Source organism: Perca flavescens, chromosome 15 (genome assembly GCF_004354835.1).
Source record: "Perca flavescens isolate YP-PL-M2 chromosome 15, PFLA_1.0, whole genome shotgun sequence".
Taxonomy (NCBI): domain Eukaryota; kingdom Metazoa; phylum Chordata; class Actinopteri; order Perciformes; family Percidae; genus Perca; species Perca flavescens.
Genome location: NC_041345.1, coordinates 16122094 through 16134527, shown reverse-complemented (window position 1 = coordinate 16134527; position 12434 = coordinate 16122094). Strand labels below are relative to the sequence as shown.

The 12434-nt window shown below is 38.6% G+C and overlaps 1 protein-coding gene across 1 annotated transcript in view; it reads right to left on the bottom strand.

Annotated features, from left to right (window-relative positions):
* Positions 1–12091, bottom strand: part of hs3st4 (heparan sulfate (glucosamine) 3-O-sulfotransferase 4) — a 77869-nt gene extending 65778 nt beyond the window's left edge. Inside the window, exon 1 of the mRNA XM_028600431.1 lies at positions 11496–12091. Within this exon, the coding sequence (XP_028456232.1) occupies positions 11496–12091 (596 nt within the window). The remainder of the gene's footprint in view (positions 1–11495) is intronic.
* Positions 12092–12434: the final 343 nt, after the last annotated feature.

Below are 12434 nucleotides of genomic sequence, written 5' to 3'. Positions count from 1 at the left end.
ATACATGGCAAAATGTAGTGATTATGCCATAAGCCCAAAATGAAGAAAAACTGAACAACAATGATATATATATATATATATATATATATATATATATATATATATATATATATATATATATATATATATATATTTATGCTGCTATGGCCAACAAGGTTTGTGAATGTTGGTATTACAGCAACAGAATGAAAAGAGGATGTGAAGGCAAACTAAACACTCTTCATTAGCCCTTGAGCAGCACTAACAACGTATTATGAGCACTTGAATTTCAACTAAAAGTGTTAATATTTTCTCAATTTGAATTACAATTCATTGCTGATTTTATTGTGTGTTTGTGTGGGGCATTATGCGTATAGGAGACATCACACATATCAAAGGCCTCACAAGGGAAGAGTTGGCTTCATGGTTGAGAGAGCAGGTAACAATCTCATTGGAAAGGCAGAACACATCAACTCTCTCCTTAATCTGTAATGCCAATATTCCAATTTGTCCAAGAAAAACAATCACTTCCTCATACAGCCATTATTAATTAGCATAAACCCTAAAAGCATCCTTTTGCAATTCATTGTCTTAATCCAAGTCTCAGGGGAGTTTGGCAAATAGCACAGCCTGTGTTATTGACTTCCAACATACCCAACACTCTGAGAGTCCTGGTGGCGAAGATGTTGGCAATGTGTTTCATCACAGAGTTATGGAATCAGGATTTTACTGATCGATGTGTCTGTCAATCCATCCGTATGTAAAAAAGTGTGTTGAGTGCAATTTACAAATCTAATACTTAGCTCATACATTGTCTCACACTGTGCTAAAATTATTCAAACGGAATACCCCATGGTGATTTGAGGAGAAGAAAGAGCATGAATAAGTAAACAACATAAAGCGATGAGAAGCTTCAAAGGCGATGGGACAATCATAGCAAACAAGATCCTGGAAGCCAATGAATGTGTTTGTCTTTGTTTGTGACAGTGACTCAGGGGTGTAAACAGAGGAATTAGCTCACACCTCCAGAGTCTCAACACATCACACAGCCATAATTGAATTAAGTCTGTCAGGTTGTTGCTGAACTGTAGATGCGACGAAGAGCACAAGATGCATTTGGCCCCAAAGATACCCTATATTAATGCTCCTAACTTTTCATTTCATCAAATCCTTGAAATAAATGGTAATTGGCTGAAAAATGGGCTGAAATGGCATCTATGTTTGGCGGCCAGCGTTAGATGCTAATTTCTCAAAATGGCCAAGGCTTTCTTGATGGAAAAAAGCCATATGCTGCATATATTGCTGCATATGTTGAAGGCATAATGGTCATATGATAATGCTGCCTATTCATACTAGTGGGAAAAGCCAACATTTCCATTCCCCATCATCTCTCAGCATAACACACTACAGAGGCACCTATCAGCTTGTGGACACACATTTGAAACACACTCCCAGCAGTCTCTGTATCTTGGCTCCATGACCATTCCTGTCAGGGTTTTCTCTTTGACTGAACAAATGCATCAGTTTGTGTCATGAGACCACATCCCTTGCAGCCAATAAGAAGCAGGAGCAGCGCAAGTGCTCCAGGAGATGTGGAAGGAAAATTGGAATCTTGACAAGTGTGATTGACATGCGTATTTGTCCCAAGGTAGTCTTATTTGCAGAGATTTAAAGACGTCTGTAAACCAGAATTCTGCCGAACAGAATCATTGTTCCTCCAGACTAGAAAGCACATCACAGCAATTTGGTTGCTTGCAAATATTCTTTTGGGAGAGCTGAATCCCTCTGAGCATAAAATTACTTTAGCTTATACTTTATTTTGGGTCCAAAATAAATAATTTAACAGATGAAGCTATGTCTTTCATTTTCAGACAATCTGTCCATGTCATGGAGCAAAAACACAAGCCTAAGTCCTCCTTCTATCCCCTGCGACAATGGAGGAGAAGGCTGCTCTGAATCTATCCGGCTCCATTGATGGACACAAAAATAAAGTGGATATGAGGCTTGATGGTGAACCATAACCCACGGCCACTTCATAGCAATGGAAGGGGAAAAAACGGTGAATTAAATTCTAACCATAAGTAAAATAGACTTCCACTTGAAAGCATCGGAGTGTAGCTACAGCAGGGCAGGAGAAAGAGATGAAGGTGTGTGTGTGTGTGTGTGTGAGAGAGAGAGAGAGAGAGAGAGAGAGAGAGAGAGAGAGAGAGAGAGGAGGAATGCACATGAATTCTGAACAGTCAGGATGAAATTGGCTATACCCATTAACTTCTCAAGAGGTTTTTCTCTCTCCATATGCAAAAAGGACAGAGCGGTATTACTTCTTCCATAATTCCCATGTTACAATACAGATCGCTTCAGTAAGATCAGACCAATCTGTAATCCTGGAATGGAATGAAAAAAGGAGTGTCTATTCAGCCAAAACAAAACCACTGAAAGGAAAAACCTCCTGAAAGGTAATTCAGCACTGTGCTCTGTGCTGATCCACCATATTAGGATATTTGCTGCAGAACATATGAAAGCTGGAGAATAGTCTTGTTTTAATAGGGCTGTACTAATTAGCTGTGCTGAAATAGTTGTTTTAATTTCACTTGTTTTTATATATATATATATATATATATATATATATATATATATATATATATATATATATATAAATATATATTATACCATGTCTCAGGGTTTTCAGTGGGTGTCTCTGGACATAATTTTGAATAATATTGAACCAATTTTCACTGAATACATGAACACACAAATACATACACCATACATGCAGTGCATACCAATAATGATCCACGTAACCCGATACAATCATATACACTTTTTCATATACAAAAGACCATTAACATTATAACTAGAATTACATCAAGAGTAAAATCGGTGGATATGCAGTTTTACCTTCGAGACTGAAAAGGCACCCACTACTGGTACTCCACCATTACCCTTAACAATCAGCTGCATGTTTGATAATCACTGAGGAGTGCCTCTTTACAATAAGAAGTCACATACTTGCTCACAAAGAAGATGACTTCATCATATTGTTGATTCAACAGGGTGGACAGTAATAACATAAATGTATAGGCTTAAAACAACGAGAGGCCGATTATTCCACTGGTATGGTGTGTTTGGTTGTGATTTATATGGTGGCCTACTGTGTGTGAGGTAAAACAGGCTGCTCTTTCAGACTGTAGGATATTATGAGTAATTTTCTTCTGCTATGCTGCATCTAAAGGGATCCCCAAACAGAGAAACAAGAAATAAACATGATTGCTCTTGTGGTAACTGGAACCTCAAAGCTCCATGATGCTTGGGAGTTTAATCAAATGGAAAGAGAGAAGCCAATGAGAAAGACTGTACTGAAGCAGTCCACTCTCTTGACAGTGCTGGGGTATGCTACTAATTAAAAAGTTTAATTCTACAACTGCTGCATTGGCATCAGAGCACTCAGAGGTGCTTCCTTGTGAGTCTTGGCGACGTCTTATCAGGCGTAGGCAGATTCTGCTTTGTTGGGAAGGTGCAGGACAGGGAGGCATTGCAGCAGCACGCAGGCCAAGCTGGACGGGATGGCATCCTGCCTACTCGGGGATCTGGCCCACCTTGCTCTTTCCCATCTCCCCACTGAGCGGAGTCACAGGTTCCCACTCAGGTGGCAAGAGTCAGGGGCTAAGCTGCCCATGGAGCAGCTGAGAGAGGGAAAGAAGGGCTAAACAAGGGATAAACGCTGGATTTAGACTTTCTGCTGCTGTCTCGGCAGTGGGTACATGTCTCCATTACACACCTCCTATCACCGGGTCCTTTCTTACGACCGGAAGTTGCAGGTACACTAAAGCCTGCAGTACAAATTGTTCCTGAAAAGTCCCACAGCAGCTGAATCACACATGATACACTGACAATGTATCCATGAATAGACTGTAACATTAAAAAAAGTAGCTGCATTATTCACAGGGCAAAGAAAGGATCAGTTTCTTTACTGAGGTGAGGAGGGAATGCACTCTATCATATGACCTTGAGCTGTGTAGGATCTATTGATGAGAGCACATTACAACTCGCACAATGAGAAAAGTCCATGGAAGTGACAAGGCTAATTCTGTGACATGCATTAAAAAAATAAAAATAAAAAAAAGACGTCTTACGAAGACAAAGATGATTAAAAATAGTCAGAAACAGAAGTGAAATAGTTGAGTATGCTGGAATAAAAACATAATCTACTGGGACTAATCACCACGGAGCCGGAAGCTACTGCTGACTTATTTCTCAGCACGGGGACGCAGCCCTGAAAGGATAAGAACACTGCTCTAAAGATTTAGAAGCCCATCCCCTCAGCTTTTATTGCATAAGGGGTTAAAGTGTCATTTTAATAACACAGAAATATTAGAGCTTGCAAACCTCAATAAAGTGTTAGTTCTTGTTCACAGTTAGCTTATTTAACTTGTGTATAAATACTTTGCAGAGAAGACAAAGGATACACTGGAAATGTTACGCAGACCTGTGCGGTGATTTTCTCACATGTTGACCAGAAATATAAATTTCAACTGACTATCATATTATTTATTAATGCTGGTAAATCAGGTTCAGGACTTTGTGCAGTGCGATGAAAGTCATGAAACTACCTCAAACAAAAGTTGTTTAGCTTATAACCTGCCGCTCCTTCGTCTTTTTCTCCCTAAAATATGCTCTTAATTTAGTGCTGCCAGCCCCGACTCTGGGGCTAGGATTTTGATAAATGATGTGTTCACCCCATAAACAGGTGAGCTTTGCAATAAATCTTTTAACACTGGATCAAATCTATAGAGTTAGAAGCAGGTTGACAGAAGGATAAGCTATTTGTGGTTTGATATGCAGGATCTACACTCCTGTTCTAGAAAGGGACAAATGTTACTTCATACATTCTGTGTTGTCTTTCTTCTGGCTGCTGTTATGCTCTTAGTGACAGTTATTTGATGAAGAACAGTTTATAAATTCATTTTTATGTCCTGTTAAGTCTTATACTGCAGAATTTTATGAGAGAAGTATAATTTATAGCTTTTGGACAATTATTGCGGTACATGAAGTGAGTGTAAAACTATAAACAGGCTTGTTCAGATTAAATGGACAACTCATTTCATTGTGATTCAAACTGATTCAACAGGATCATATCAGGGAATTCTCCATCAGCACCATATTATTCTATATTTTGACACCTTTTAAATTAGTGACAAAGTAAATGCCACTAGTATATTTTACCTTATTGTTGCACATTTTGCACAACACAGTTTAGTTGGTTTCTTCCGTGTACAGTAGGATTGTTATGAGGAAGTGGATGTTTTATAGTGGGTACTGTGTGTCACATGGGCTTGTACTGTAGCACACACATATACACACACACACACACACACACACACACACACACACACATACACACACACCAGAAGCACAAGGACACAGAGACAGGGTTACTTGAAATTTTAACATATCGATTTTTGATGAACTTCCCGCACAAGTTGGTTTGGATCTGTGGTTCTGTGTCAATAGTCTTGTATTAATTTTTTTGATTGGTATCAGTCCAACTTTTGCACCTCTGGCAGATATAGATATTGATAAAGCCTAAAGTAAGAGTACTAACACATAGAGTGTGAAATGCACTTCTGAATCTTAGCTTTTGCTCATTAATCACTGAGATGTTTGACGACACATTCATACTTCAACATTCAATATTACTTAATTACATTTTTATTTCAATAATTCCATTATTACACTGCGTACTATTACACAATTGCTCCATACCAGGTTCTTTGAGTGTGAAGAAAGCCATTCTTGCTCCTTGTGAAAAGACTGATATAACTGCTCCCACTTTGCTGACTCTCCAGTTCACCCATCAATGCAGAGCAGAATTCCATTGAGCCTCAATAGATGGGAAACCTCATTCTCTCTGATGAATTATTTAATCTGGTCTCACAGACTTTTCAACTGGAATTAATCTAAATCTGACACTTTTTAAAATTATGTTATTTTTAACAATGTGGTATAGTGATACTGCCAGTTAATCTGCCAGTTAAATCAAATGTTAAAGTGCTTTAAAATATGTAATTTGCAATTTGGTAATGAAATCAAAAAAGTTTTGTTATTGACCATGTTTTCCTACCTGTCTCAAATAATTATGGCAAAGGTTTACAGACAGCAGTTCAACATTTTTGTGATTATTTTTTGTTCTTTATAGCTTCTTGCTCTGGCAGTTGCTCCTATCAAACCCTATTTGTTAGCACTAATGTAAACAAATTTTTTGTCATTTTTCAAAAATGCCAAAAATACCAAGCAGTCAATCTAACTAACAAGCCCTCGTCCATTGCACGCATAGCCTGCAGCAACGTGCTCAACTCCCCGTCTTTGATCCTGTTGTCATTGAGCTGCAACACACACCACTTTCTTGCTTTGTACGCTTTTCTTTTTTTATGTAATTGTGCTTAGTACAACAGACAAAGCAGCTCTACTTCTTCTTGCAAGGATGTAGCCATTTTGATTTGATTTGCATGCGCGGGAAACATCTTCCTGTAGATGGCGAACAACTTCGCATGTGTGGAATGCATCCTCCAAGTGGACTCTAGACACACAACTAATTGCAACTGTGGTGTCCACAGCTGTCCGTGTACAGTACGTGTCCGTTTGGGAGTATAATCCAGGCTTTAGGGCGGTCCCTAACTATTGTGAAATCCTGGTGAGAATGCTTACCCACAGCAGGTATAAATGTTCATGTATGATCGATAATCAATGACATTCTTTAACACAATTTATGAGACACATTACCTTTCCACTAAAATATTTAAATGCTCGCAAAGAGCTGGAGCAACATTTGTTGTATTGATTATCATGCATTAAACTTTTCCTATTCCAGGATGGGCATTTTCACCAGGTTGGGTCATGCTCAGGAGAATAGATAAGTTAAATCTTTGCGGTGGTGGCCGATACTTCTTATTCAGAAATAGAGGCAACATTAAAAACGCCAATAGGCTGATGAAAGTCCTCTGTGTATGGTGACGATGGCACTACATTGCTAATTGCTTGTTCAAGTAAGCCCAAAACACACTGGAGAAACTGTCCAAGAGTGCTAAAAACAAGAAAGCAGCACCAATCACCAATCTGGGATCACCTCTGGAGGCTCATACCAGACCCACAATAAAGTTGGAATCCTGATGTGAATATTAGATGTGTGCTGTATTTGTGCAGACATTTTTATGGACATGGAAGTCTGTGTTTTCACAGAAGGCTAAAATCGTCACTGTAAGAAATGCTTGATAGACTAAATTTAAATTTCAAAACAAACTCTCCAAAAAAATAAAAAAGTTCTGAAAGGATTGTTTTTCGCATTCTCTTCAGGAATGGGGTAACTTTAAAAGCATACTCTGATATATATTATGGATTACCTACTTTGCATTTTATGCTGAATAGTTTGAGTTACTTTTGCTAAATCCGCCCAGCTGCTGACAGAGTAAGTAATGAATGGGCCAGTTTGTAAACTGTAAAAACCAACTTGTGCAATTTTTGAAGCACAATCAAATGCAAATTAAGTCATGTAAAATTATATATGTTAATTTCTTTTAAAGTGATACAATTGTGATTTAGTCTGCAATTTACTGTGCATTGTCTCATAAAATAACAACAACACAGAGATTCTAACCTCCCAGAAAATGTTTCAGGTGCAGTACTTTATATAAGTGCAGTTATTAAGATTATTACTCTATATAAAGCCGTATAAGCTGCCTGTATTTACTTCAGCGAGAGCCTGGCGTTTTTTTTACCTCCCAACACAGCGGCTGTGGAATTAGAGGGGGCGTTTGCTGCTACCTACATAAAAGAGCACATATTTCCTTTTTTCCTACTGTTTGATCCATTCTGACATTTGCAAGGATAATCACAACATCTTTGGATGTGTCTTTGTCTAACCTATAGAAAAGTGACAACAAAAAGCATTTACTATACTACTCTTGGAAGAGGGGTGGCAACTAAATCTTCAAGATTCAGCTGAAAAGTAGCATGTACACATGTATACAGTCTGTTTTAGAGTATTATTAGTATTCAAGTGCACTAACACTACGTCCCATACTATCTCCACTGTACTACATACAGTGCCTTCAGCGGCAAAGGATCCAGGCAAGCCTGAATGAATCCACGCTGTATATTTTCAATTAATGGCTTCAAGGTTCATTAATTCAAAGCACAAAATTCAATGGAACTTTTCTTCGTGTTGCTTTCTTTCTTCCGTAGCATAACACAAAGTAAGTTAGTAACAGAACATGAATAAGTAATAACAACAACAACACAAACACAGATACACAATCTCAATTATTTTTTTAAGTTCACTAAACCTGAATATGTGAATGGACAAACATCATCAGTCAACACAAGCTTTGAGTGCGATAAAACAAAGATATTGTATTCATTGTGTTGAGAATAGACTCAATGTATTTGAGTATGGATGCGCTTACAAGTTGCCTTTGGGTTACATTCCCCATAGTCTATCATATCCATCAAAATGTGGAGCAGGTGTTACTGCGACAGGCCCAAATTTATGAATCATATTTTATGAGATTGCTGGTCTCATTCAACTACATCAATGTCAAATGGTTGCAAACATCTGTAACTGATCATAATTTCACTTCCATTAAGTCTACATTAACCAGAGCCTACAGAGGAGAGAGATGCAGTATAATGCATCATTTAGAAGCAAACAAACAAACGTGGTCTGAATGGATTTTAATATCAGTGTCTGGTATCTGAAAAAGTGGCTCAACCCGTGATTAGTTTTAACCATTTCACCATCAAATTTGACAACATGTATGTTTCTTTCTCCTGAGCGTATCATTCTGAGGTGAGCGGTCTACACAGGACAATGGTAGATATAAAATGAAAGCTCCATTAGGGGTTTGTTTTGCCCAGGGGCCCTAAAACACACGAGCACACTTATTATTATTTATGTAAGCATGTCATCCTCCTGTCTAATGAGCCTTTCACCGTGAGCGTAATGAAACAGCTTGCAATAACACAGGCTAAATGAACAGCCGAGAGCTCCCATGTCTATGCAGCAAGATGAAAGCAGATGCTCTGCAACCCAAACACCAGCGTAACAGACCCATGGAGAAACAGAGGGGACTTTGAGTCAGCGTCATTCTCATCAGCTCATTGACTTCATTAAAAAAAATCTTGAATTCCCCTTGGTCAAACATCATTATGTGAGAACGTCTAACTGAGCCATGACCAACTGACCATGAATAAACCCTCAAATTGATTTTTTTTCTCTCCCATAAACACAGCGATGATAAACAAGTTCTTCTCTGGCATATAAACCTGGACTCAAAGTGAATGTCAACTATCACTAAATGGTAGTGTAAACAAATTCACGCTTATTTGAGAACCCGCTGCACAGCAAAGTTAAAAGGTCTTTCAGAAAATACAGCACTTATAACATGTTAGATTATTTGCAATTTAGCCTAATAATTGATGGGTGAAATGTTCTGTTCAGATGAGAAAGAAAGAATACTGGCTGACTTATATATATATATATATATATATATATATATATATATATATATATATATATATATATATATATTAGGGCTGTCAATCGATTAAAAAGAATTAACTAATTAATTGCACAATTTGCTGTAATTAATCGCGATTAATCGCTTTTTTAAATTGAGACTGAAGCTTGTAATAATGGAAATTGAAATGCTAAATCACTTAACTTTGCAAATATGAAGAAAAAAACAAACAAGGAAAGGTTCTGCTAAGTTCAGAATGTTTAATATCTTTCAGAACAACAATATATGTAGATTTAGCAACATAGCAGCAACAATTTGGCTTAGTCCTGCTGAAGGCTGCTGGAAACGCCTAGAAACTGTCTGACTTGAGAGCAGATTTTTGTCACCGTCCCCGGCTGCTGTCGCCTGCTTTCGTCTACTTTACAGGCGAGGCGCAGTTCATCTCCAACGAGCCAAGAGTTCAGTCGGCGGCAGGGCCGTCGGGAATCACCCGGAAATGGCGAGCGCAACGAGGTGACTAGTCTCTCAAAATCTGACGAAAATCTTCTAAATTGACCTTTGTTGAGCTGAAATGAAGACAGATTCAGCAACTGCATCACGGCCTATTTCTTGCTTAAAATATTTTCAGAAACATATTTCAGTGAACTATCTTAGTACAATATGAGATCGTATTCTGAACGGCCGCCATGACAGTCTGGCTCTCAATATCCGGAGAAAACAAACCCATGTGACGCGTTCGTCCAATCAGCTGCCGGTTTTCATTACTTGGGCAACAATACAGAGTAGCCCCGCCTGCTGTTATGGAGACGTATTACGTTTCTCAGCCGCCACATGAAGTAAACAAACACAGCTGCGTTAATTTTGTAAATTTTTTTTAACGAGAAAATTAACGCAAAAATTAACGTGTTAATTTTGACAGCCCTAATATATATATATATATATATATACATATATATACATATATATAGAAAGAGAGTGTAAGGGAAACTAAAACCGAGGAATAATTAACTAAAACATAAGACAATTTCTCAGATAAATGGCATTTAGAAAGGACCAACATTATATCCATTATTTAATGTGGATATAACATTTTATATTAAGGACATCATAAGATTATTTTCTGCGATTTGTGTTGTGTATTTTACTTTTACCAGTGGACACAGGAACCAACCTGAAGCACACAATGGCTCGGTTCAAAATACTCATATAACATGTAAAACAAAATGTGATTTTGGAGACTAACAACTTAGAATCAGACATTTAAAAAAAAGCTTAAAACAAACCTCAAAACAATATATTGACACTCCTGTGTGTGTGTATTTGTGTCACAACGTGTGTGACAATATTGTGCAACACTCTAAACTTCAGCTAACTTGATATGTGATGGACAGACCTGTTCAGCATATTCAGTTTGGTATATAATAATACACCTTCTGATTCATGAACGAGGTAAAAACTGAACTACTGGGTTCATGTATACTCTCAGACTCACACAAGAGTATAGAACTCACTTCAGTTACTGTGACAGTGCCTTAAAGGACTAATTTCTACAAATGATATGTGAATTACTAGCCACTTTCCAAGAAAGCCATCATGCATGTCACTATATGCTAAATACAAATGAACTTGCAAATAGTTCCTTCCTGGACTGAGTTAAGCAATCATACATACTCCAGTTCACAGTGAACAAAAAAAGAGTTGAGTTTATTTTTCATCAGAACCAAAAATTAGCTCACAATAATGTAAAGCGGCATCACCACGCAACAATGTTAAGTTTGACGAACATTGTGATTGATTAGCCTACCTATCAAATTGATTTCTTTACCTCTAAGAAAATGCAGACCTGTGTCTATGTGCAAATCATTAAAAAAGCATTTAGAAATATATAAACGCACAGGCATTCTTTGGAAAATGGTAAACACCAGCTTTAAGTATGCATTAATTTGTAATAAATCGGGTATAAACAAAACACTGGCGCTAGATAAGACTGAAATGGTAACTCACCGGTACCAGTCCAGCCCCTTCTCGTAGTTCCTGTCAAAGAAATGTGGCTCATTTCCAACGGCTCTGACGTCCGGGTGCACCCTGAGAGCCTCCAGCAGGGCTCTAGTCCCCCCTTTCTTCACCCCGATGATGATGGCTTGGGGAAGTTTCTTCTCTCCGTAATCCATGGTGCAGTTCACCCTGAGTTCGCTGTCCGTGGTGCTGAATTCCTGATGCTCCTTCTCCACCGCGGTGTTGTGATACGCCGCCGCCGATTTAGTTGGAGACGCCTGAGTCCTAATCCATTCCACTGTCCTTTGTTCGGCTTCAGCATGATCCTTTACGGTGGAAACTGCGGTGGTTCTTTCGGTCTCGGTGAACTCGGTTAAGCCCTGGGAAGCGGAGTAAAGTTTTTCCCTCAATGTCACAAAAGTTGTCTCATCCGTCACCAGCCTCCCTTGATACGCGTAGTTCTCTTGCAGGGGGAACTGCAGCGAGTTGTAGCAGCTCATCAAGCTATAGAACAAGTAGGTGACAGATAGGGAGAGGGTGAACATGAATAAGATTTTCCGGGGCACTTTAGAGGTGAAAATCGAAGTGCTGGACCAAAATGCCATCTCTGATAGCAGTGATCCTCTCAAAGAAGTGGCCAGACATGTTTCCACCCCGAGTCTTGCATGGACAAAATCAACAGCAATAATCAGTCACTATCAGCGCTTCTCCAGCCAAAAAAGCGTGAAGATGGACCAAACCAACCTAATCCAACCAAATCGCATATTTATAAGGATAGCGGGAAATGGGTCGTTAAAATTCCGGAAGAATATCGCGTCGGTATTCTTGAGTATTGGTTTTATAAATCCAAGGCTGAAAGACAATGTCACAATTTATTGGACTGAACTTGCAGATTTGAGAGGCTGGAGGTCTGGCGTCCTTCCAAATGAGCAGCCTGGCTTGAACTGG